Genomic DNA, 26204 nt, shown 5'->3' with positions numbered 1-26204 from the left:
CTTTTCTGCGTATGGAAAGATGCAGGAGTCTGGGCTCGGGACTTCCCTGGTGGTGCAGTGGTTAAGAATCCTCCTGCCAATGCAGGGTACACGGGTTCGAGCCCTGGTCCGGGAAGATCCCACATGCCGCGGAACAACTAAGCCCGTGCGCCACAACTACTGAGCCTGCGCTCTAGAGCCCACGAGCCACAACTACTGAAGCCTGCACGCCTAGAGCCCGTGCTCCGCAACAAGAGAAGCCACCGCAATGAGAAGCCCGCGCACCGCAACGAAGAGTGGTCCCCACTCTCTGCAACTAGAGAAAGCCCGTGCACAGCAAAGAAGACCCAACACAGCCAAAAAAAAAAAAAAAAAAAAAAAAGAGGAGTCTGGGAGTCTGGGCTCCCTGAAATCATTCCTTTGATCTGCACCTCCGCTGTCTAGGGCCAGGATCCTGTGCTTTTCCCATCCTTGAGGGTGGCTGCTGCGGCTGAGCCGCTTTCCTCTCTCCTGAGTTCCCTCAGGGCTCACGGGGCGGGGCCGCCGGAGAGGCTCTAGTGGCTTGATGGCTGCAGCATCCTTTGTTTAGTGACAGGGCAGCGGCATTTTTCATTCACATCTTCTAGTTCCTAGTTCCAGCCCTGCTGCTGACAAGTCTGATGCCACAGGTCTGCAGCTTTCCTTAGGGGCATTTCAGGGCCTTTTCTAATCCTGTTGCTCTGGAATTTCCCAGCAATGTAACTTTGTCCCCTGGGTTAAGATAGGGGAATCTCAGAAGCAGCACCAATAATCCAGGAGAGTTTTATAGTCAGAGAGTTTGGGAGAAATTAGTAGTAAATAAGTATAAAACTAAGCAAACAAAACAAGGAGGAGGGGCTGGGAGGCTCCGTGCACCGACCCGACCCTCCACCTGCCTGGTGGACGCTGTCTCCATCCAGGCCTCTCTGAGTGTTACAGAACGCAAGTGTGTGTGCCCGAAGCACAGTGAGGCCAAACAAACGGAAACGGCAGAGTTTGGAGCAGAGAAAGGTTTTTTATTGCAGGGCCCTGCCGGGAGAATGGGTGGTTCATGCTCAAAAACCCCAAACTCCCTGATTTCAGGGGAGAAGTTTTATAGGGAGAATTTGGGGTGAGGGCTGCGGGGTATGTGGCTTTCTTCTCGTTGGTTGGTAGTCAGGTGACAGGGCGGAGCTCCAGGAACCTTGGGCTCAGCCCGAAGTTACTGTCCTCGTCCTGGATGGAGGCCTTAGTTCTGCCGAAGAGCTCAAGGATACCTTACGTGTGTCCCTTGAGGAGGAGCCAGGACCAGCAGCATTGGTGCTTGACTGCCCCTCCCTTCCCTGGTCAGCAGCTGTTGGGACCTGCCCTTTGGAACGTGCAGAACGTCAGGAGGCTGAATGAAGCCGATTTCCTACAAACAAGAACTAGTGGACACAGAAAGGCTTTTGTGCCCTGGAGGGCTCCACGGGGTCCTTCTCGGCTTCATGAGCTGTGTGTCTGGTTGTCCACCCTCCTCCCCCAGGACCCTGAGACACAGACCTGCCCCGTGCACCTGGCCCGCTTCCCTGGCTGCCCACCCTCCAGGTTCATTCCGCGTAGTTTCTGCCTCCCTCGTCTTTTCTTCTTTGCATTGTGGCCACAGACCTCTAGGTTCCATCTGCCGTGTGTAACTGGAATGGCTATTCCCTGCATAAATTATATAAATTATTAGAGCAGTACCTGTTTTTCTGAAGAATAATTATAAAATACTAATAGAGCTCTCAGTCCCTCCACCGAGATGCAACCTTGTCTAAGCACAACAGCGCCTTGTGGCTCAGCTTGCCACACGCGTGCACAATTCGTGTGTGTGCGCGTGCGCACACGCAGAGACTGGATGGGAGCCTTTCCGTGTGCTCTGGAAAAGCTTCTATGCCTTTCTCTGGGGCATGCTTCTCCCTTGTTGCTCGGCGAGTCTTGTCTTGTTGTTTGGAGTCTGGTGGACACCTCTCCGCCCGTGTCCTGTGGGACCTCGTGCCGGCCTTGGGTGCTGCCCTCTGAGCAGGCTCTCTGGCCTCTGCCCCTGTCTGCTGTGCTGGTCACCGTGGGGCACGTCCACGGTACGGAGCTGCCCCATCTCAGCCTCGTCACGACCCCATGAGCTGGGCGCTGGCCACACCTCGTCTGGGCCCCTCTGTGTGGATCGGGCGTTCCCTCATACCCGGCTGCCCGCTTGGCTTCAGAAGGCCCTCTTCTCTGGGTGACGGGGAGCGCCCACCCCACAGCCAGGCTGAGACCCTGTCGCCTCCGCTCCACGCTGGGCCGGCCGCGCGCTCCGCCAGCTCTTTCCTCTGGACTCTCAAACCCAGGCCCTAGCTGACCACAGTGACCACCTGGGGTTAGGCCCTTGCTGGGGCCGTGTGGGTGGCTACCCGAAGCCGGAGGGTCATCGTGGCTGACCTTGATCCCGGGCTTACTGTGTGCCCGGCGCTGCTGCTCTGCTTTGTACACAGCCTCGTGGGGAAGGCGGACACTCAGACCTCCATGTTCAGATAAAGCAGCCTAGACACAGAGACGTTATGGGTAAGGAGCCTGAGGCTGCACAGCATGTCCCGTGTAGCTCGGCGCCAGGTGTGCTCCAGGGCAGCCAGCCCCACAGGATGCGCCTGCCAGGTCCCTGCCTGCTCTGGCCCTGGGCACGCTCACCTGTGTTCCCAGATGTGCTGAGTGTGGCACCAGGCATTGTCACTGTACTGCTATGGTGGGCTCTGTCCTGGATGCAGCAGGACATTGGGTAGGCCTGTCCCAGGACCACAGCAGTGACCCCATGTCTGTCAGAGGGTCAGGCAGGGAGCACAGTGGTATGGGATTACACGTAATGGGATCAGGATCATTTTGTGTCTGATTTTTTTTTTTAATAAGTAAATAAATAAATTTATTCATTTATTTATTTATTATTTTTGGCTGCATTGGGTCTCTAGTTGCTGCGCGTGGGCTTTCTTTCAGTTGTGGCGAGCGGGGACTACTCTTTGTTGCGGTGCGTGGGCTTCTCATTGCGGTGGCTTCTCTTGTTGATGAGCACGGGCTCTAGGTGCGCGGGCTTCAGTAGTTGTGGCATGTGGGCTTTAGAGCGCAGGCTCAGTTTTTGTGGTGCACGGGCTTAGTTGCTCCGTGGCATGTGGGCTCTTCCTGGACCAGGGCTCGAACCCGTGTACCCTGCATTGGCAGGCGGACTCTTAACCACTGCACCACCAGGGAAGTCCCTGTCTGATCATTTTTATCAAGTGAATAGTACATAGTTTACATGTATTGGTATTTCTTAATAATAATTTGCCTGCATAACACTTCAGAACTGGTACTGCATTGTAAACTGCTGATGAAGCATCTCTTCAGTCTGGGAACAAGCTGGATCTGTGCTTGCTGACACGTGGGGTCAGGAAGGGCATGGAGAGGGGAGGACGAACCTGATGGAGGTGAGAGACATGGCAGCTGAGTACGAGGGCAGAGGAGAAGCCGAAAGATCAGGAAAGGTTCCGTAGAGAATGAAAATAGAGTCAGAAAATGTGGGATGTCAGAGTTTAGGGTATGAGGAGCCAGAAAAAGGTATGATAAAAACATTGAGGTTCTAATAGTCAAAAATGCTGGTTGGTCACAGGATAATCACATTTTTATTCTGTTCCAAGGTCTAGCCATGTTTGGTTTTTGCCTGTGGATCTGCTTCCTAAGAGGCAGATTATTCAAGTAGCTTGCTGAGCGGTGGCGAAGTCTCATTCACCTCCAGTTGCTTGCACTGTGCCCCTTCAGGTACCCAAACACAGCCTGTGAGCTGCTGACGTGTGACGTGCCGCAGATCAATGACAGGCTGGGAGGGGACGAGACTTTGCTCAACCTTCTTTACGACTTCTTGAACCGTGAGCCGCCTCTCAATCCTCTCCTCGCCAGTTTTTTCAGCAAGACCATTGGCAGTCTCATTGCAAGAAGAACTGAACAGGTACTCATCCGCCAAGCCCGCGAGATGTGGGAGGGAGGCGTGGCTGACGCCATCGCATCTTGCCCTCAGCCACTGCTGTGTGACCCGTGCATCAGGCTGTGGGGGGCAGGCTTCTGACTGTCCGTGGGACACACGTGGAGCAGTGTGGGCTGCTGCTGTGGGAGCTGGGATTTGATTAAGAAAGTGGCTTCCCAAGAGAGACTTCCTCTGGCCGGCTCTGGAATAAGCAGCACTTCTGCCACCCCTGGGAGCTGCGCAGGGCCCCAAACTAGGCCAGCTCGTCCTGTCACTGACCAGTCATGGGTGTGAGATCCAGGACATGCCTGCATCATGGCAGGACATTAGGGTGTCTGCTGCTGCATCTGTGTGGGTGGCGGGTGCCTGTATGTCTAGGGCACTTATTGTTTCAAAGCAAATAAAAGGAAATGCCTAGGACTTCCCTGGCCGTCCAGCGGTTAGTATTTCGTGCTTCCACTGCAGGGGTTGTGGGTTGGATCCCTGGTTGGGGAACTAAGATCCCACAAGCCGCGCGGTGCAGCCAAAAAAGAAAAAAAAGAAAAAAAGGAAATGTCTACTAATACGTTTCTGTAAAAGCAGGGAGTAAACTCGTTTCATTCAGCTGGAGCGTGGGCCTCCTGGAGGCCGCACTTGCTCCACGGTTGCTCCTGCCTCACATCTGCCCTGGCGTGCTTCAGCACCACACACCGTAGATGGCACAGAAGGGGCATGAGGTTTGCTGGCGCCTGTGCCTGTTACCTGCTTCAGGAGTCGGCCTTGTCAGTCTTCTTTCACCTTTGTCCCTGCTCGCCATCCCCCAGGCACTATTTCAAAACAAACCCCAGACGGCATGTCATTTCTTTTGTCAATATTTCAGTGTGTATCTCTAAAATACAAGGACTTCCTTTTCTCCAGGCATTACGCCACGTGGTCGTAGCTAGGCTGTACGTGTGGTCAGCTTGAATGGCTGAAGTGAAGAGTGGTTGAGCCAGTTTGCAGTCCCAGCAGCAGAGCGTGACAGTTCCTGCTCTTCCACTTCCCCTCCAGCCCTTACTAATATTATCAGTTGGTTTATCTTTTCTCTTCTGATGGTGTATATAACAGCATTGTGCTTTTAGTGTGCGTCTCCCTGGTGACTAGTGAGGGTGAGAACCTTTTCATATATTCATTGGCCATTTGGATATTTTTTGTGTGAAGTCTCTTGCCTGTTTTCCATCAGGCTGTCTCTTCTTTTTTCATTTGTGGGAATTCTCTCTATTTCGTGGATACAAGTCCTTTGTTGATTTTTTTTGGTGGTGGGGGGGGTGGCGTGTCACGCAGCTTGCGGGATCTTAGTTCCCTGACCAGGGATTGAACCCACGCCCTCGGTAGTGAAAGCCAAGAGTCCCACCCACTGGACTGCCAGGGAATTCCCCCTTTGTTGATTTTGTGTTGCAAACATCTTTTCCCACTCTGCTTGCTGGGTTTTGTTTTGTTTTTTACTCTCTTAATGGTATCTTTTAATGAGCAGAGATCCTGATTTTCATATAGTCCAAGTCATAACTCTCTTTATTTCTGTTTGGTTTTTTTGTTGCTGTTGTTTTGTTAAGAAACTTCTGCCGACTTCGAAATCATAAAGATAATGCTCTTACTACTCTTCTGTGTCCTCTTTTAGAAGCTTTGTTTTGCCTTTCATATTTCTACCTACAATCCACCTGGAATTGATTCTTGTAAATGGTGTAAGATTGAAGTATTTTTTTTAATATGGTTACCCAGCTGGCCCAGCACTGTATTGACAAGGCCGTTCTTTCTCAGTTGCTTTACAGTGTCCCTCTTGTCATAAATCAAGCAATCGTGTGTGTATATGTTTCTGTTCTACTGTCCTGTTTGTAATTATGAACACAGCACTATTTAATTACTGTAGCTTTGTAAGTTTTGATGTTCAGTAGAATTAGTCCTCTCACTTTGTTTTTCTTCAAGGTTGTTTTTACTATTCTTTGCCTTTTGCATTATTTTAGGATGAGCAAATTTTAGAGTGAGTTTGTCAGTTTCCACATTCTCCCCTGTTCCCCAGAAAAACCCGCTGAAGTTTTGATTAGGCTTGCATTTCCTATAGATTGGGGTTGGCTAATGATGCCCCGCAGGCCAAAACCAGCCTCTGCCCCTGTTTTGTAAAAGGAACTTTACTGAAACACAGCTGCTCCCATTTGTTTACATGTTATCTATGGCTGCTTTTGTGCTATAGCAAAACGCTGAGTAGTTAGGGCTTCTTTAATTTCTCTCAGTAACCTAGTTCTTTGGGTAGCGGTCTTACATATTTTTCGTTATGTTTATCCTTAAGTAGTTGATATTTTCATGTTATTCTAAGCAGTGTCTTTTTTATTGAAAAATTTTATTGAGATAATTGTAGATTCACATGCAGTTTTATGAAATAATATAAAGCTATCTTTTGTACACTTTGCCTGGTTTCCTTCAGTGGTGACATTTTGTAAAATACTAGCAGAAGATCACAACCAGGACATTGACATTTTACTTGTAGTCATTTGTGTGTGTATGTGTATTAAGTTCAATACAATTTATCACTTGTGTAGGTTCGTGTCTCCACCGTCAGTCAAGATACTGAACGGTTCTTAAACCATAAGCATCCTTTGTGTTGCCCTTTTATAACTACTCCCACCTTGCTCTGGCCTCTATCCCTTCACCCATCCCTAACCTCTGGCAACCACTAGTCTGTTTCATTTCAGAAATTTTGTTTTTTCAAACTGTTACTTAAATTAAATCATGTAACATACAGCCTTATGGCTTTTTTCCCAGCATACATCCCTGAAGAGTCACCCAAGGTGCTGTATGTCTCAGTAGTACATTCCCTTTTATTGCAGAGCAGTGTTCCATGGTGTGGATGGAACACACTTTGTTAAACCATTCACATGTTGAAGGACATCTGGGCTGATTCCAGTTTTTGGAAATTATCAATAAAGCTGCTGTTCTAATAATTTAAATTCTTTTTAAATTCTTTTTAAATTTTTATTTTTGACCATGCCGCATGGCATGTGGGATCTTAGTTCCCCACCAGGGATCAAACCCATGCCCCCTGCAGTGGAAGCATGGAGTCGTAACCACTGGACTGCCAGGGAATTCCTTATATACTTTTTTTAAATCTATGTATAAGATGATACCATCTGTGATTAATGACAATATTATTTTGTCCTTTATAAATCTTACACTTTTAGTCTCTTTTTCTTGCCTTGTTGCATTGTCTGGAACCTTTAATACATTGTTGAATTGAAGTGGTGATAGTGGGCCTCTGTTTTATTTATTGCCTCTGAGGAAAAGCTTTCACTGTTTTACAATTAAGTATGTTGTTTGTTGTGGAGTTTTTGTAGATTTTTTTTTATAAGACTATTCCTAGTCTTTTTAGTTTATAACATGAATGTTGAAATGTATGAAATGTTTTTACCGTATCTATTGAGTTCATCATATGATTTTTCTTCTCTATTCTGTTAATAGGTAAATTCCACTGATTGGGTTTCTAATGTTAAACCAACCTTGATTTCCTGGAATATACCCAACTTGATTGTGATATATTATGCTTTTTTTCATATTGCTTCTTTTTTTTTTTAAATTTTATTTATTTATTTATTTATTTATTTATGGCTGTGTTGGGTCTTCGTTTCTGTGCGAGGGCTTTCTCTAGTTGCAGCAAGTGGGGGCCACTCTTCATCGCAGTGCGCGGGCCTCTGATTATCGCGGCCTCTCTTGTTGCGGAGCACAGGCTCCAGACGCGCAGGCTCAGCAATTGTGGCTCACGGGCCCAGCTGCTCTGCGGCATGTGGGATCCTCCCAGACCAGGGCTCGAGCCCGTGTACCCTGCGTTGGCAGGCAGATTCTCAACCGCTGCGCCACCAGGGAAGCCCCCCATATTGCTTTTTTTTAAAGAATTTTTGTATTTGTGGCCATCAGTGAGATTGGCTTATAATTTCCTTTTCTTTTTTGTGTTTTAATTTTTATTGGGGTATAATTGATTTACAATGTTGTGTTAGTTTCAAGTGTACAGCAAAGTGAATCTATTATACATATACACATATCCACTCTTTTTTAGATTCTTTTCCCGTATAGGCCATTACAGACTATTGAGTAGAGTTCCCTGTGCTATACAGTAGGTCCTTATATAATTTCCTTTTCTTAAAGTGCCCACATCAAGTTTTTGGAATCAAGGTTTTATGTCCTCATACAATGATATGGGGCATATTCTCTCATTTTATGTTCCCTGGAAGAGTCCTGCATAAGATTGGGGTTATTTTTCTTTAAATGTTTGATAGAATTCACTAGTAAAGCCTTTAGAGCCTGGAGTCTTCTGTATGGGGAGACTTTTAATTAGAGATTTTGTTTCTTTTGACGCTCTAGAACTCCAGATTTTCTCTTTCTTCTTGTCAGTTTACTTAAGTGAGTTTTTCAAAGAAATTTTTCATTTTTCCAAATTTACAGAAATTGGCATAAACTTGTTCCGGATAACCTCTTGTAATAGTGTTTATATCTGTAGGGTGTGTAGGGATGTTCCCTGGAGCCTTCTCTGCTGTTTTCAGTCTTTCTAGGAGTTTAATCACGCTTTTCAAAGAACCACCCCTCCCCCCCCCACCCCCACCCCCGCCTCCCACCCCTGTTGCCTCTCTTCTCCCTCTTCCTCCTCCTTCCTCCTCCTTCCCCTTCACTTCTGGCGTGAGTATGGTTGGGATCCCTTGCCTCTTCCGTGTCCCCGTTGCCCCCAGTAGACTCCTGGGTCTGTGCAGTGACTTGGACTCGCAGGCACCTCATCTCTGTGGCCAACTGAGCCGAGTTTGCCGACACGTGGCCAAGAAGGCCTCTGCCTGGGCTTCTCCCACCCCTCTGCGCTCAGGCACCACACCCTGTGACTGCACACTCAGCCAGCCAGCTGCATTGTGTCTTGTCGGCTCTGGTCACCAGCCAGCCGCACCCCTCCGCCTCTGCTTTTCTGAAACCTCAGTCCTTTCCCTTCAGCCACCTGTGGGGCCTGTCAGCTCTCCGGGTTTGTGTCCCCTGTCCGGGAGCTGTCATTGATGGCCACCCCAGGCTCAGCTCCGTCTGCACTGGTCATTTCTGCTGGGAAGACTTGAGCTGGTGCATGTGGAGCGGTTGCTGTGCCATCTCACTCGGGTGCTGGGGCTGCATTGGTGCCCAGTCTCGGTGTGCGGCAAACTCTGCCAGCCCGGGGTCCTCTCAGGCCCCCACCGCCTCGTGGACTCGCCTGTGTTCAGGTCTCTGCCAGTCATTGCTGGGGGGCGGCGCGGGGGGCGGATTTCTTACAACTCTTTCCACGTCTTTCCACTATTTCTGCTCACTGTTGTTGAAAGTGAATCTTTCCCATGGCAGTTCTTGGGGGCAGCATCTCCTGGTGGTCAGGGTCTGCCCTGCTCACCTCTCAGGGGCTGTCTGGTTGCAGGTGATAGTGTTCTTGAGGAAGAAGGACAAGTTCATCAGCCTGGTGTTGAAGCACATCGGCACCTCGGCCCTCATGGACCTGCTGCTGCGCCTGGTCAGCTGCGTAGAGCCCGCCGGGCTCCGGCAGGAGGTCCTGCATGTGAGTGTGTGGGCCCCCTCCTCCCTGGAGCCCCTCCCCGTCTGCGTGGGTTCTGCACATTCTCCGAGTGTGGAGTAAGTGCCTGGTACAAGGAGGCTGGAGCTGGTGAAGCAGCACCGGGGTGCCCAGCACCCCAGCTTTCCACCCAGCAGGACCTTCCCCTCCGGATGAGAACCTTTCACGGGTTCTAGTCAAGGCTTGTATTTGAGACTGGGTCGGGCGTCTGCACCTTTTCTCTTTTCCTGCCTCAGTCCATTCATTAGCAGAGAACAGAAGTAGGCTTCCTCACTTGTGCCCCACCCCCGGGGCTGCTAGGTCTCCAGTGGGCGCTGGTCCTGTGCCCGAGCACGTGCCCGAGAGGAAACAGTCGCCGAAGAGGATTCCATGCAGAGAAGTTTCGAAGACCAGGGTTGGCCTTTGTTTGTCCTGGAGCGTGTGCCTGTGTCTGTCCTGACAGTATTCACAGCGAGAGGGGCTGTCCACAGCTCCCTGAGGGCTTTCCCAGAAAAGGGGATGCTTAACCCAGAGAAGCCCAGGAAATCAGTGCTGGACAAACTGTTTGCTGCTGTTCGGCAGGTTTTGTTTGTAATGCAGCTTAAAACAGAATAAGTAAACCATTGGTCCTTCTTGACAGTTTTCCAGCTCCTGGAATTAGGTGACAGTTGTCACTCTTAGATTCATAACTCGCTTCATCATGGAGCAGCCTCCCACTAAGAATTAATCATCGCAGCTGATGTGGCACAGTGAGAGCAGCGTGAACATCAGCCGTTGCTGAACGTTAGTGGGAAGCCTGCCCTGACTACATTGGGCCCGTTTTTGGATAAGGAAGTGCATGGAGGAGCCGGACTGACCTGGAAAGGCCCGGGTGCTGCAGGGAGCAGCTGGGCTGTGTGCTGGGAGAGCCCCGCCAGCGCGGGTGGCTCCGGGCTCCGCTTTGGAGACGTCCTAAAAATAGAGCTCGCGTGTGTTTAAGAGTCTGAACCATTAGGGCGTGTGGAAGGGGATTCCCTCCTTTATAATCTTTGGGTCACTCCAGAATTCGGCCACTGCTTGTGCTTTCTGGGTCTGGGTGGACGCACGTGTTGGGTGAAGTATCTCTGTGCCAGAACCTGGTGCGTGGATTTCTGTTGCACTGAAGGACTTTCCTTCCACTTCGTCAGGTGTGAGCAGAGTCACTTACAGGCCTTCTTTTCCCTTTCAGTGGCTTAATGAAGAGAAGATCATCCAGAGGCTCGTGGAATTGATCCATCCGAGTCAGGATGAAGATGTGAGTATGGGGCTCGTGGACCCCACCTTTGAGCAGGAGCCCCTCGCTCCGGGCTGGCGGAGAGCGCTCTCCACTGCTGTCTGAGGGGCAAGTCCCTCCTTTCCTCAGACGCTCTTCTTCCTTTAATCAAGCACTGACTTCTAGACTTTTTTTTCCTAAAATATAGTACATACATATTATAAAAAAACAATCTGAATAGAATTGTATTAGTTATCTATGGCTGAGTAACAGATGACCCCAAAACTTAGTTGCTTATAACAGTAAGTATTTTTTATCTCAGTTTTTATGGGCCAGGGGTCACGGGTCCTCTGCCCAGGGTCTCTCACAAGACTGTGGTTACCTCAGGGCTCAACGAGGGGAGGGTCCACCCCCAGGGTCACCGGTGGCTCTGCAGGACTCAGTTCCTTATTTATTTATTTATTTTTTACTTCTTGGCTCTGTGGCATGTGGAATCTTAGTTCCCCGACCAGGGATCGAACCCACGCCCCCTACCCATGCCCCTTGCGTTGGAAACACAGAGTTAACCACTGGACCACCAGGGAAGTGCCTGGACTCAGCTTCCTGAGGGCTACTGGCTGAGGCTGCCCTTGGCCCCACGCCCCCCCGGGCCTCTCCGCAGGGCGGCTCGCAGCCTGCTGCTGCCTCCTCTGGGGCAGGCACCTGGCCTGCAGGTGACAGTCCTCGCTGGCAGCATCCCACTCCCGTGAGTGCTGGTTCCAGCCTGCGCTCGAGGAGATGGGTCTGCAGGGGCGTGAGCTCCGGACGGAGCGAGTGGGGTGGCAGTGGGGCTCCTTCTCTCAGCCCCTGCCCGCTCCTTGTGGTATCACTGTTGAGAGTGTGGGGTATATCCCGATAGGCCTTTTCCTACACGTGACAACTGCACACGCATGGTCTCCTCAGCACTTTGGAGAACGGTGGTGCTGACTCGTGTCTGAGCCTTTGCTGCTGCCTGGCTGTGCTGTTTGGGGCTCTTTTGGCCCCCGGGCCTGGCCAGGCAGCCGGACAAGGGTGTCTGTGCTCCACATCGGGGAAGGGAGACGCCCCTCCACCAGTGTGAACGCTGTGAGCTGACTGGCCCCTTCCCAGTCCCCGAGGCAGCTGGGAGGCCGCGGAGGCGACCTGGCTGCTTTCAGTCTTGCCTGAAACAGGCACGAAGCGCTTCCTTCCGCTCCGTTTCCCGTGGCGTGCACGCCAAGGGGCCTGTGAGGTGCTCCCTGCGCCGAGCCGGCGCCTGAGTCTCTCTCTGACCCTGTTCACCTGCTCCACAGACTTGCCCCCACGTGGTGGGCAAATGCGCCGAATCGGAGATTCTGAATTTGTGTGGGCTTAACGTTTCTCTAGAAGAGTTGAGTCCTTTATTTTCTCTGTAGCAACTGTCCTGTTTTCATGAGCTCACAGGACCCACCCTGTGTATTAATAGCCACTTGTTGTGTCAGTACCACGGGCACACTCGCGGTGTCTGTCTGAGGGTAGAGCGGTGTCTGCGTGGCGTGCTGGACCGTCGAGGCCCCGTGGGAGCTCTTGGGGGGCGGGCAGATCTGCGCCCTGTGGTGAGAGGCAGGCCAGGCGTCTCTGAGACGAACCGGCTTCGAGTCCAGCGCCTCAGCGGACCCGCCACAGGAGCCGCTCTGACCATGCGGCAGGCTGGCCCTGAAGGCAGCTCTTCGTCCCTGTCTTTTCAGAGGCAGTCCAACGCTTCTCAGACACTCTGCGACATCGTCAGGCTGGGCAGGGAGCAGGGCAGCCAGCTGCAGGAGGCTCCAGAGCCAGACCCCCTCCTCACGGTGCTGGAGTCGTGAGTGTGGGCTGCGGCGCTGGGGGGCCTGGGCTGGGGGCCAGGGGCACCGCCACCTCCTCTGATCGTTTCTGAGGAACTTGCCCCGATCCAGAGTTAACTTGATGGGCCTCTTTCTCACGGGACGTGTCTCCTGGCAGGTTCAGAGAGCGCGGGCCCCCAGGGCAGCCGTGTCCTAAAAACCCTGGGTGCGTGGCCTGAGCCCCGAGCGGGGCCTCCCCGGGAGGCAGGGCGCTGCTCCTTCGGCGGGCAGCCCCTTCCGCCAGGCAGTGACCTTGCGCGTGTCCGGCAGGCAGGGCTGCGTGGAGCAGCTGCTGAGGAACATGTTTGACGGAGCCCAGACCGAGCTCTGCCTCGTCAGCGGGACCCAGGTGTTACTGAGCTTGCTTGAGCCCAGGCGGGCGGGGTGAGTGTCTCGCGAGAGGGAGAGTGCTGCCGCCTCAGTGCCGTGAGGCCCAGGGGGCTGGCCGGGTGTGCTGTTTGTGTTTTTAATGTTTCTGATGATGCAAGTAATCACGGGGATAGATTCTCCTCGTTGAAAAGATAAACTTTACGGCTGTGAAGTCCCCTTTGACCTTCGCCATCAATCACATTCCCACCTCAGCACAAAGGCACCCCCTGTCGCCAGCTTGCGGAGTGTTTATAGACGTGTGTGCAGAACAGGCACGGCCAGTGGGCTTCCCCAAGGACTGTCCCGATGAGTACCCCCAGCACGTGTGTGTGTGTGTGTGTGTGTGTCTCTATATGTGTGTATATGTATGTGTGTATATGTACGCGCGTGTGTGTGCGCGCGCACGCATGTGTGCATGTGTGTGTGCGTGTGCATTTCTGTCTGCTCTGTCCTGTCACATGCCGTGCTGGCGGTCTGACTCCCAAGGAGGCTGCAGTTCCCTTGTGCCCTCGCTCTGGAAGGAGCGTCACTGTAGCCCCCAGCACTGATAGCCTGTGCTGTTTTTTTAAAGAAAAAGAACAACCAGAAAATAACAAGAAATTGACTTAATCTTGGTGAGATTATTAGCAGTTTCTTTCTCTCACTCTGGTACCCAATACATATTTATTAGTTTATTACCTAAAAATAGAATTATGATGTTATCATCGTTTTCCCTAGTTAGAAACCAGAATGTTGCTTATTCATCTTTATGAGCCCAGGAAGGCTGGGCCCTTCCCGCAGGAAGTGGGGACTCTGGTGAGGGCCTCGCCTGCGGTGCAGGGACAGCACGACAGTGCAGAACACAGACGAGCCGGTTCATTCTCTTTGCTTTTTTATCCTTTTATGTGGCCCTTTTTATCCTCTTATGGCCAGTCCTGTCTGTTTCTCAGCCGAGGAGTGGGGCCGACAGTGAGGGTTTTCAAGGCGGGAGGAGGGAGCAGAGCTGGTTCGGGGGTGTGACGCCCACCGCCCGTCAGGGCCATCACCTGGGCACGGCCCCCACCCCCACACGGTCAGCAGCCTCCCTGGAGGCAACAAGTGGGCATGTCGGTAGGGGGTGTGGTGTGATGGGACCGGTGTCCCCGTGTCCAGCTGCCTCTGGTCCTCAGGATGGAGGGCTTGCTGGACTCCTGCTCTCAGCGACTGGACAGGCTGTGTGCCGTCAGCTCCGGCGTCCTGCGTGGCATCGAGCCACGGCTGAAGGACTTCCACCAGCTTCTGCTCAGCCCGCCAAAGGTAGGTGCTCTGAGCAAGGGGGGGCTCAGGAGACCTCGTGGGCTGGGTCGCTTACAAGGCAAGGACCCCACTCGTCGCCCAGGATGACAAGCGCACTCAGACCCCATCTGCCAAGTGTCCATCTTCTCTTTGGGGAGTTGGACGGTTCGCCAACCCCCCAGGCAACTCCTGCCTTCTGACGGGGGGGTGTCCGAGGGCCAGAGTGCACTGGAGAACCGGACTCTTGAGTTGGGGGCACCCAGCCAAGGGGTCAAGGGGTCCCAGGGGAGACCCTTTGCTCAGCTGAGCGGCGGTGGTCACGGTGAGGAAGACCCAGTCCCTCTCCACCTCAGTGCCCCGGGCACAGCCCCTTCGCCTCTCCTGGTGCCTCTCCTTGGCATCCGCCGTGGTCTACCATACTGTTTCTTACATTTATCAGCTTGCTTGTGGTCTGCCTTCCCCGCTAGAAAGGAGGACTCATGAAGTCAGGGATTCTGGAACATTCTGCTAATGAAAAGGTAGACGCACTGTGCTCCGTGTATGGGATCACCCCATCTCACGAGGCCAGCCTTGTCATCAGTCTCCTCTGTCTTGTACGCTGAGGTCACATCCCTTCGGCTGGCAGGCTGAGACCAGAGTGCCCTAGGCACCCAGGAGCAGCGGCCCACCCTCAGTCACTCTTGTGAGCCCTGAGGGGAGCGGTGGGGCTCTTAACCCGACTGACCCCTCGTTTCCTCCTGCAGACCGCGTTGCCTTGAGGACCCCTCCCGGCTGGGCCACGTCGTGCAGCAGCGGCCCTGGCCCTTTGAGCAGGGCCAGGTCAAAGAGAAGCCCACACGTGGGTGGTGATCGCACTGGTCGCAGGGCTCTAACTGGGCAGTCCTTTTGTGTTTGCAGAAAGCAGCGATCCTGACCACCATTGGCGTGCTGGAGGAGCCCCTGGGTAACGCCCGCCTGCACGGAGCTCGCCTCGTGGCCGCCCTGCTGCACACGCACACACCCAGCATCAACCAGGAGCTCTGCCGGCTCAACACCATGGGCTTGCTGCTGGTGAGCGGACATCTGCCCGGCCTGGGGCCTCGGGGCTGGGCAGCCGGACCTCAGCACCCCGGTGAAGGCCTACCCAAAGGGAGGCTCTGGTTCGGTCCTGGGACAGGCACAGTCTGTGCAAAGACTGCATCCTGCCCCCCAGGCTTGACGCCAGGTCACTGGTGAGGCGCACTGAGCAACGCTGGGACCCGCCTCCGCGTAGGCTCATGCAGGGCTGCCCTGGAAGCAGAGGGGGCGGGTAATATGGTCCTTCCCCTTTCTGATTTCTGCCTTAGTGGAGAACTTTGTAGCTCTTCAGCCTAAAACGCCCTAAAGAGCTGCTCCTCGTCCCCACAGTAAAGGCAGAGCCTGTGGGGAGCTCCTCTGGTGAGCATGCCCTGGGCGTCTGAGGGAGGGTCTGCAGGCAGTGACCACAGGGCGGTGCTGACAGGGAGGGGACCTCGCCCAAGCTGTGCACCCGGCTGATGCATCCCCAGCCTTCTCCTCAGCCTTGCCCTTGGGCCTCTGCTCCCAGGAAGCTGAAATATCCTTAAATTTAAGTCTCAATCCCAGGAGCTGCCTTGGACCTGGGCCTGAAGGACTGCCTGCCTCAGGAGTCCTTTCAGCGTTTGGAAGTCACTGGGCTCTGCTGTGACTGTAGAACCTGGATGTGGGTCAGAGGGCGACTAGGAAAGACCTCGTTTCCTTTCCTCTTCTCTGAGAAAGTTCTCTCTCTCCCACTCCCCCTTTCTGCTTTTCATTTATTGTGGCAAAATATATGTAACACGAAATACACCATTTTAATAACTTACAAGCGTATGGTTCAACGTTCACATTGTTGTATAACCATTACCACTGTTTCCAGGACTTTCTCATCTTCTCCAGCTCTGAGCATTAAATGCTCGGTCCTCTTCCCCCCGCCAGTCCCCAGCCCTGGCACCCACCCTTCTGCTTTCTGTCTCTGTGGACCCGACTATTCCAGGGATTCCTATGTAAGGGGAATCAAACAGTGTTTGGCCTTTCCTGTCTGGCTTATTTCACTTAGTATAATGTTCATCCATGTGGTAGCATGTGTCACAATTTCTTTCCTTTTTAAGGCTGAATGATATTTCATTGTATGGATATACTACGTTTTGTTTATCCATTCATACGTTGGTGGACAGTTGGGTTGCTTCCACATTTTGGCTATTTTTAATAATGCTGCTATAAACATGGATGTACAAATATCTGTTTCAGCCCCGGCTTTCACTTCTTCTGACTACATACCTAGAAGTGGAATTGATGGGTCATATAGTAATTCTATGTTCGACTTTTTGAGGCACCCACACACTGTTTTCCCCAGTGGGTACACTGTTTTACATTCGCACCAGCAATGTATGAGGGTTCCAATTTCTTCACTAACACGTATTTTCCATTTTTTTGATAATAGCCATCCAGATGGGTCTGAGGTGGTATCTCACACTGTTTTGATTTGCGTTTCCTTAATGATTAGTGATGCTGAGCATTTTTTCATGTGCTTTTGCTGGACATTTGTGTATCTTCTTTGGAGAACTGTCTGTTCAAGTCCTCTGCCCATTTTTGAATTGGGTTGTTTGTTTTGTTGTTGTTGTTGAATTGAAGGAGTTCTTTATATATTCTGGATATTAAGCGCTTAGATACATGATTTGCAAATATTTTCTCCCATTCTGTGAGTTGTCTTTTTATTCTCTTGATGGTGTCCTCTGATGCACAAAAGGTTTTCATTTTGATGAAGTCCAGTTCATCTGTTTTTTTCTTTTTTTTAATTAATTATTTTATTTATTTTTGGCTGCGTTGGGTCTTTGTTGCTGTGTGTGGGCTTTCTTTAGTAGCAGTGAGCGGGTCCTGCTCTTCGTTGTGATGCGTGGGCTTCTCATTGCAGTGGCTTCTCTTGTTGTGGAGCACGGGCTCTAGGCGTGCAGGCTTCAGTAGTTATGACTCGTGGGCTCTAGAGCGCAGGCTCAGTAGTTGTGGTGCACAGGCTTAGTTGTTCTGCGGCATGTGGGATCTTCCTGGACCAGGGCTCAAACCCATGTCCCCTGCGTTGGCAGGCGGATTCTTAACCACTGTGCCACCAGGGAAGTCCCAAGTTTATCTGTTTTTTTCTTTTGTTGCTTGTGCATTTGGTGTCATACCTATACCTAAGAAATCATCGCCAAATCCACTGTCATGCAGCTTTCCCCCTGTGTTTTCTTCTAAGTACTTTATAGTTTTAGCTCTTTCGGGTCTTTGGTCCATTTTGAGTTTGTATATGTATGCAGTGTAAGGTAAGGGTCCAACTTCATTCTTTTGCATGTGGATATCACAGCACCATTTGTTTTGTTTCGTTTTTTGAATGTAAGTTTCACGCGTAGGTTATATTTCTACTTCTGTATACCCTATTGCATGCTCACCACCAAAGATTTAGTTTCCATCTGTCACCATACAGCTGATCCCCTTTGCCCATTTCGTCCTCCTCTCTACCCTGCCCCTTACCACTGGTAACCACTACTCTGTATCTACATGTTTGTTTTTGTTTGGTTTGTTTATTTTGTTTGTTTTTTATTGATGAAATTATACGGTATTTGTCTTTCTCCATCTGACCTACTTCATTTAGCATAATACCCTCTAGGTCCATCCATGTTGCTGCAAATGGCATTATATCATTCTTTTTTATGGCTGAGTGATATTCCATTGTATGTATGTACCACATCTTCTTTATTCGTTCATCTGTTTATGGGCATTTAGGTCATTTCCATATCTTGGTTATTGTAAATAATTCTGCAGTGAACATGGAGGGGCATATATCTTTTCAAATTAGTGTTTTTGTATTCTTTGGGTAAATACTCAGGAATGGAATTGTTGGATCATATGATTGTTCTATTTTTAATTTTTTGAGGAACGTCCACACTGTGTTCCACAAGGGTTGCACCAGTTTACATTCCCACAACCAGTGCACAAGGTCCTCTCTTCTGCCCATCCTCACCAACACTCGTTATTTCTTTCAGCACCTTTTGTTGAAAACACTATCCTTTTCCCACTGAATTGTCTTGGCACCCTTGTTGTAAATAAATTGACCATATATGTGAAGATTTAGTTCTTAGGATTGTTTATCGTTAGTGGGAAAAAATGCAACAGAATTTTGTGTGTTGATCTTGTATCCTGGAACTTCGCTGAATTTGTTTATTAACTCTAACAGTTTATGTGGAATTTGTACAATTTTCTGCATATAAGATTGTATTGGGGCTTCCCTGGTGGCGCAGTGGTTGAGAATCTGCCTGCCAATGCAGGGGACACGGGTTCGAGCCCTGGTCTGGGAAGATCCCACATGCCGCGGAGCAACTGGGCCCGTGAGCCACAGTTACTGAGCCTGTGCGTCTGGAGCCTGTGCTCCGCAACAAGAGAGGCCGCGATAGTGAGAGGCCCGCGCACCGCGATGAAGTAGTGGCCCCCGCTTGCCACAACTAGAGAAAGCCCTCGCACAGAAACGAAAACCCAACACAGCCATAAATAAATAAATTTTAAAAAAATGCAAACCTTTAAAAAAAAAAAAAAGATTGTATCATCTGTGAACAGAGATAATTTTATTTCTTCCTTTCCAATTTAGATGCCTTTTATTTTATTTTTTTGAATTTTTGAATTTTATTTTATTTTATTATAAGCAGGTTCTTATTAGTTATCCATTTTATACACATCAGTGTATACATGTCAATCCCAATCTCCCAATTCATCCCACCACACCCCGCCCCCCCCCGCTTCCCCCCCTTGGTGTCCATACGTTTGTTCTCTACATCTGTGTCTCTATTTCTGCCCTGCAAAGTGGTTCATCTGTACCATTTTTCTAGGTTCCACATATATGCGTTACTATACAATATTTGTTTTTCTCTTTCTGACTTACTTCACTCTGTATGACAGTCTCTAGATTCATCCATGTCTCTACAAATGACCCAGCTTCGTTCCTTTCTATGGCTGAGTAATATTCCATTGAATATATGTACCACATCTTCTTTATCCATTCGTCTGTCGACGGGCATTTAGGTTGCTTCCGTGACCTGGCAATTGTAAATAGTGCTGCAGTGAACATTGAGGTGCATGTGTCTTTTTGAATTATGGTTTTCTCAGGGTATATGCCCAGTAGTGGGATTGCTGGGTCATATGGTAATTCTACTTTTAGTTTTTTAAGGAACCTCTAATACTGTTCTCCATAGTGGCTGTATCAATTTACATTCCCACCAACAGTGCAAGAGGGTTCCCTTTTCTCCACACCCTCTCCAGCATTTGTTGTTTGTAGATTTTCTGATGATGCCCATTCTAACTGGTGAGAGGTGATACCTCATTGTAGTTTTGATTTGCATTTCTCTAATAATTAGTGATGTTGAGCAGCTTTTCATGTGCTTCTTGGCCATCTGTATGTCCTCTTTGGAGAAATGTCTGTTTAGGTCTTCTCCCCATTTTTGGATTGGGTTCTTTGTTATTTTAATATTGAGCTGCATGAGCTGTTTATATATTTTGGAGATTAATCCTCTGTCTGTTGATTTGTTTGCAAATATTTTCTCCCATTCTGAGGGTTGTCTTATCGTCTTGTTTATGGTTTCCTTTGCTGTGCAAAAGCTTTTAAGTTTCATTAGGTCCCATTTGTTTATTTTTGTTTCTATTTCCATTATTCTAGGAGGTGGATCAAAAAAGATCTTGCTGTAATTTATGTCAAAGAGTGTTCTTCCTATGTTTTCCTCTAAGAGTTTTATAGTGTCCGGTCTTACATTTAGGTCTGTAATCCATTTGGGGTTTATTTTTGTGTATGGTGTTAGGGAGTGTTCTAATTTCAGTCTTTTACATGTAGCTGTCCAGTTTTGCCAGCACCACTTATTGAAGAGACTGTCTTTTTCTCCATTGTATATCCTTGCTTCCTTTGTCATAGATCAGTTGACCATACGTGTGTGGGTTTATCTCTGGGCTTTCTATCCTGTTCCATGATCTGTATTTCTGTTTTTGTGCCAGTACCATACTGTCTTGATTACTGTAGCTTTGTAATATAGTCTGAAATCAGGGAGTCTGATTCCTCCGCTCCGTTTTTTTCCCTCAAGACTGCCTTGGCTATTCGGGGTCTTTTGTGCCTCCATACAGATTTTAAGATTTTTTGTTCTACTTCTGTAAAAAATGCCATTGGTAATTTGATAGGGATTGCATTGAATCTGTAGATTGCTTTGGGTACTATGGTCATTTTCACAGTATTGGTTCTTCCAATCCAAGAACATGGTATATCTCTCCATCAGTTTGTGTTATCTTTGATTTCTTTCACCAGTGTCTTATAGTTTTCTGAGTACAGGTCTTTTACCTTCTCACGTCGGTTTATTCCTAGGTATTTTATTCTTTTTGTTGCAGTGCTGAATGGAATTGTTTCCTTAATTTCTCTTTCTGATCTTTTGTTGTTAGTGTATAGGGGTGCAAGAGGCTTCTGTGCATTAATTTTGTATCTTGCAACTTTACCAAATTCATTGATTAGCTGTAGTAGTTTTCTGGTGACGTTTTTAGGATTCTCTATGTATAGTATCATGTCATCTGCAAACAGTGACAGTTTTACTTCTTCTTTTCCAATTTGTATTCCTTTTATTTCTTTTTCTTCTCTGATTGCCATGGCTAGGACTTCCAAAGCTATGTTGAGTAATAGTGGTGAGAGTGGAAATCCTTGTCTTGTTCCTGATCTTAGAGGAAATGCTTTCAGTTTTTCACCATTGAGAATGACGTTTGCTGTGGGTTTGTCGTATGTGGGCTTTATTAGGTTGAGGTAGGTTCCCTCTCTGCCCATTTTCTGGAGAGTTTTTATCATAAATGGGTGTTGAATTTTGTCAAAAGCTTTTTCTGCATCTATTGAGATGATCATATGGTTTTTATTCTTCAATTTGTTAATATGGTGTATCACGTTGATTGAGTGCGTATATCAAAGAATCCTTGCATCCCTGGGATAAATCCCACTTGATCATGGTGTATGATCCTTTTAATGTGTGGTTGGATTCTGTTTGCTAGTATTTTGTTGAGGAGTTTTGCATCGATATTCATCAGTGATATTGGTCTGTAATTTTCTTTTTTTGTAGTATCTTTGTCTGGTTTTGGTATCAGGGTGATGGTGGCCTCATAGAATGAGTTTGGGAGTGTTCCTTCCTTTGCAGTTTTTTGGAAGAGTTTGAGAAGGATGGGTGTTAGCTCTTCTCCAAATGTTTGATAGAATTTACCTGTGAAGCCATCTTTTTGTTTGTTGGAAGATTTAAAATCACAGTTTCAATGTCACTACTTAAAACTGAATGTAATTCCGTTTATATTTTCTATTTCTTCCTGGTTCAGTCTTGGAAGGTTATACCTTTCTAAGAATTTGTCCATTTCTTCCAGGTTGTCCATTTTATTGGCATAGAGTTGCTTGTAGTAGTCTCTTAGGATGCTTTGTATTTCTGTGGTGTCTGTTGTAACTTCTCCTTTTTCAGTTCTAATTTTACTGATTTGAGTCCTCTGTCTCTTTTTCTTGATGAGTCTGGCTAATGGCTTATCAATTTTGTTTATCTTCTCATAGAACCAGCTTTTCATTTATTTCCGCTCTGATCTTTATGATTTCTTTCCTTCTGCTAACTTTGGGTTTTGTTTGTTCTTCTTTCTCTAGTTCCTTTAGGTGTAAGGTTAGGTTGTTTACTTGAAATTTTTCTTGTTTCTTGAGGTAGGCTTGTATAGCTATAAACTTCCCTCTTAGAACTGCGTTTGCTGCATCCCATAGGTTTTGGATCGTCGTGTTTTCATTGTCATTTGTCTCTAGGTATTTTTTCATTTCCTCTATTTCTTCAATGATCTCTTGGTTATTTAGTAACGTATTGTTTAGCCTCCATGTGTTTGTGTTTTTTACGTTTTTTTTCCTGTAATTGATTTCTAATCTATAGCGTTGTGGTCAGAAAAGATGCTTGATATGATGTCAGTTTTCTTAAATTTACTGAGGCTTGATTTGTGACCCAAGATGTGATCTATCCTGGAGAATGTTACGTGCGCACTTGAGAAGAAAGTGTAATCTGTTTTTGAATAGAATGTCCTATAAATATCAATTAAATCTATCTGGTCTATTGTGTCATTTAAAGCTTCTCTTTCCTTATTTATTTTCATTTTGGATGATCTGTCCATTGGTGTAAGTGAGGTGTTAAAGTCCCCCACTATTATTGTGTTACTGTCGATTTCCTCTTTTATAGCTGTTAGCAGTTGCCTTATGTATTGAGGTGCTCCTATGTTGGGTGCATATATATTTATAATTGTTATATCTTCTTCTTGGATTGATCCCTTGATCATTATGTAGTGTCCTTCCTTGTCTCTTGTAACGTTCTTTATTTTAAAGTCTATTTTATCTGATATGAGTATAGCTACTCCAGCTTTCTTTTGATTTCCATTTGCATGGAATATCTTTTTCCATCCCCTCACTTTCAGTCTGTATGTGTCCCTAGGTCTGAAGCAGGTCTCTTGTAGACAGCATATATATGGGTCTTGGTTTTGTATCCATTCAGCAAGCCTGTGTCTTTTGGTTGGAAAATTTAATCCATTCACATTAAGGTAATTATCGATATGTATGTTCCTATGACCATTTTCTTAATTGTTTTGGGTTTGTTTTTGTAGGTCCTTTTGTTCTCTTGTGTTTCCCACTTAGAGAAGTTCCTTTAGCATTTGTTGTAGAGCTGGTTTGGTGGTGCTGAATTCTCTTAGTTTTTGCTTGTCTGTAAAGCTTTTGATTTCTCCGTTGAATCTGAATGAGATCCTTGCCGGGTAGAGTGATCTTGGTTGTAGGTTCTTCCCTTTCATCACTTTAAGTATATCATGCCACTCCCTTCTGGCTTGTAGAGTTTCTGCTGAGAAATCAGCTGTTAACCTTATGGGAATTCCCTTGTATGTTATTTGTCGTTTTTCCCTTGCTGCTTTCAATAATTTTTCTTTGTCTTTAATTTTTGCCAATTTGGTTACTATGTGTCTCGGCGTGTTTCTCCTTGGGTTTATCCTGTATGGGACTCTCTGTGCTTCCTGGACTTGGATGGCTATTTCCTTTCCCATGTTAGGGAAGTTTTTGACTATACTCTCTTCAAATATTTTCTCTGGTCCTTCTTCTCTCTCTTCTCCTTCTGGGACCCCTATAATGCGAATGTTGTTGCATTTAATGTTGTCCCAGAGGTCTCCTAGGCTGTCTTCATTTCTTTTCATTCTTTTTCCTTTATTCTGTTCCGCAGCAGTGAATTCCACCATTCTGTCTTCCAGGTCACTTATCCGTTCTTCTGCCTCAGTTATTCTGCTATTGATTCCTTCTAGTGTAGTTTTCATTTCAGTTATTGTATTATTCATCTTTGTTTGTTTGTTCTTTAATTCTTCTAGGTCTTTGTTAATCATTTCTTGCATCTTCTCAATCTTTGCCTCCATTCTTATTCCGAGGTCCTGGATCATCTTCACTATCATTGTTCTGAATTCTTTTTCTGGAAGGTTACCTATCTCCATTTCATTTAGTTGTTTTTCTGGGGCTTTATCTTGTTCCGTCATCTGGTACATAGCCCTCTGCCTTTTCATCTTGTCTGTCTTTCTGTGAATGTGGTTTTTGTTCCACAGGCTGCAGGATTGTAGTTTTTCTTGCTTCTGCTGTCTGCCCTCTGGTGGTTGAGGCTATCTGAGAGGCTTGATGGGAGGCTCTGGTGGTGGGTAGAGCTGACTGTTGCTGTGGTGGTCAGAGCTCAGTAAAACTTTAATCCACTTGACTGTTGATGGGTGGGGCTGGGTTCCCTCCCTGTTGGTTGTTTTGCCTGAGGCAACTGGTATGGGCATTTCTTTATTGGGAGGTGGGTCTCACTGTTGAAGACGAGGCAGCATGGATGAAGCCACCTCCAATGTCACCCAAAGTCACACAGGCAGAGAAGGTGAAGCCGAGACTGGAGACTGTGTTTCTCTGGGGGAGGAGAGCTGTGTCAGGCAGACGGGCCTCCTTCCTTATCCAGCTCCCCACTCCCTAGTGGGAAAGAAGGGTCCAGACTTATATCCTGGGCTGGAGTCTACACCCCTTTCCCCAGCCCCGTCTCCCCATCCTGCACACCCCACTTCCTTCCATGTAGGCAGCAGAGGGTGTAGGGTGCAGGCAGCTGTGGCCCCTGCTGGGTGTGAGGTGCCCCTGCGGACGTGGTAGGTGTGCTTGTCCCGCCTCCCTGCTGGTGCCACCCTGCTCACCTCAGGGGCAGGTCTGGAAAAGGCCATGGGAGAGGGGATGCAGCTGCCCATTCAGCCTCCTTGGCGGCGTCCGCCTGGGAGCTTCTGTTTGGGCCCCTTGGGGCTCCCTTGGGGAGTGTCCATGTGTGCGCCTCCTGATTCCATGGCCCTCCTGAATAGGATCCCCAGGGGTTGGAGAATTGAACCCACTCCCGGTAACTTGTGGGTCAAAGATAAAATCATAAAGGAAAGACGATAAAAATACTACATAGCAAAATGTGTAGAGTGTAGCTGAGGTGGATTTTACAGGGAAACGTACAGCCTTGTAAAGATGCACTGGAGAAGGAGGGAGGTTGAGGGTCTGCGGGTGAAGCTTCTAACCTAGGACAGAGGATAAAGAAACCATAGGAAGCGGTCATATGAGCAGAGATTACGGAGCTGGATGGAGATGGAAGGCCCGTGGCCGCCCGGATGTCAGGACACAGCATGGGGAGGTGGGCAGAGCAGCAGGGCCCCTCACGTTCAGTCTGCAAGACACGGGGCTTCCCTCACCCTCTGTCTCCCCAGGACCTGTTTGTTAAGTACGCCTGGAATAACTTCCTGCACTTGCAAGTGGAGCTGTGCATAGCCGCCATCCTGTCCCACGCTGCCCGGGAGGACAGGGCTGTGGCCAGTGGACCTGAGGGCGGGGTGGAGCCTCCACCCTCCAGCGGGGACCCAGAGACCCCCCAGCCTGCCGCCAGCCACCCTGAGAGCACGATGGTGACCCACGTAAGTCCAGCCAGTGTCACGCGTGTAGCTGTGTCCTGCATGTCCTGTGTGTCACTGCGTGTCCTGTGCATCCTGTGTGCTGCTGCGTGTGCTGAACCCCACCCAGACCATAGGAACGTTAACGTTGCTTTGGGCCCTCGTGTGTTTTCTCCTCTAATCCTCCCGTGACACGGGTGCGCTGCTCTCCTTTCACCTGTGAGACGGGAAGTCACCAGGAAGGTGTCCCTGTTTGCCAGGGCCCCAGAGCTGGTCGAGTGGAGGGCCCGGGAGGGGTGTGGAAGAAGCCCCGTTGCTGCCCCCGAGTCGGCTTCTCCAGGCCGTGAGGGCGAGCAGCCCCATCGTGGTGTGAATGCCATGCCGGGAAAGTGCCAGGGGAGGCGTGAACATGGCCAGTTCTCACAAGAAGACTTTCTGGGATTTTGAGCCTCTGGAAAGTGTGGGTGCCCTGCACGGCCCGCCTCTTCCCTGACGCTTTCCCGCTCACCCGAGCACACCGTGCGGAGACCGCCTGGGGCTGCCCTTCCCGGGGCCGCGAGCAAGAGGCATCCTGAGCGGCCGCGCGGGGCCTGCAGGGAGTCGGCCGTAGTGGGTGTTCGCTAAGGAAGGAAGAAGGAAGCAGCACGTGGGTGGAGCACGTGGCACAGACGGTCCCCAAGCCGAGGAGCCCACCTTTGCATGCAGGGCCCTGGGGGTCAGCTCTGCCCCCCACCCCCAGGTGGCTGCAAGGCTCAGACAGGAGGGGCTTGGCCACGGGGCCCCTAGGTCTCTGGTCAGAGGCCTGGGAGAGGGTCGTGAAGGGCCGCACCTGCAGGCCTGAGCCGGAACACAGCCAAGGGGGTACATGGCCCGGAGCGGGCGGTTTCAGTGCTGAGAGCCACAGGGGCTGGGCGTGTGCGGCGGCCATGCAGGCCAGCAAGGGATCCTCACTCAGAGGGTGAGGCCACACGCGGGTGGGCATGTGATTTGGGGCCCGGAACAAACACT

The 26204-nt window shown here is 49.2% G+C and overlaps 1 protein-coding gene across 7 annotated transcripts in view; it reads left to right on the top strand.

Annotated features, from left to right (window-relative positions):
• The window catches only part of PPP6R2 (protein phosphatase 6 regulatory subunit 2), a 72955-nt gene that overhangs the window by 37475 nt on the left and 9276 nt on the right, over positions 1-26204 (top strand). For 5 of the 7 annotated variants that reach the window (XM_082420772.1, XM_082420771.1, XM_082420770.1 and 2 more), the window contains exons 4-11: positions 3760-3946; positions 9381-9518; positions 10720-10785; positions 12468-12580; positions 12873-12986; positions 14120-14246; positions 15123-15275; positions 25017-25220. In XM_082420772.1, coding sequence (XP_082276898.1) covers positions 3760-3946; positions 9381-9518; positions 10720-10785; positions 12468-12580; positions 12873-12986; positions 14120-14246; positions 15123-15275; positions 25017-25220 — 1102 coding nt within the window. Of the gene's footprint in view, positions 1-3759; positions 3947-8818; positions 9196-9380; positions 9519-10719; positions 10786-12467; positions 12581-12872; positions 12987-14119; positions 14247-15122; positions 15276-25016; positions 25221-26204 lie in introns of those variants that run through there. The other 2 variants (XM_082420773.1, XM_082420774.1) reach the window with 2 other exon arrangements.

Source organism: Balaenoptera physalus (genome assembly GCF_965194825.1).
Source record: "Balaenoptera physalus genome assembly, chromosome: 13".
Lineage (NCBI taxonomy): Eukaryota > Metazoa > Chordata > Mammalia > Artiodactyla > Balaenopteridae > Balaenoptera > Balaenoptera physalus.
This window is presented reverse-complemented; position numbering and strand designations above follow the sequence as displayed.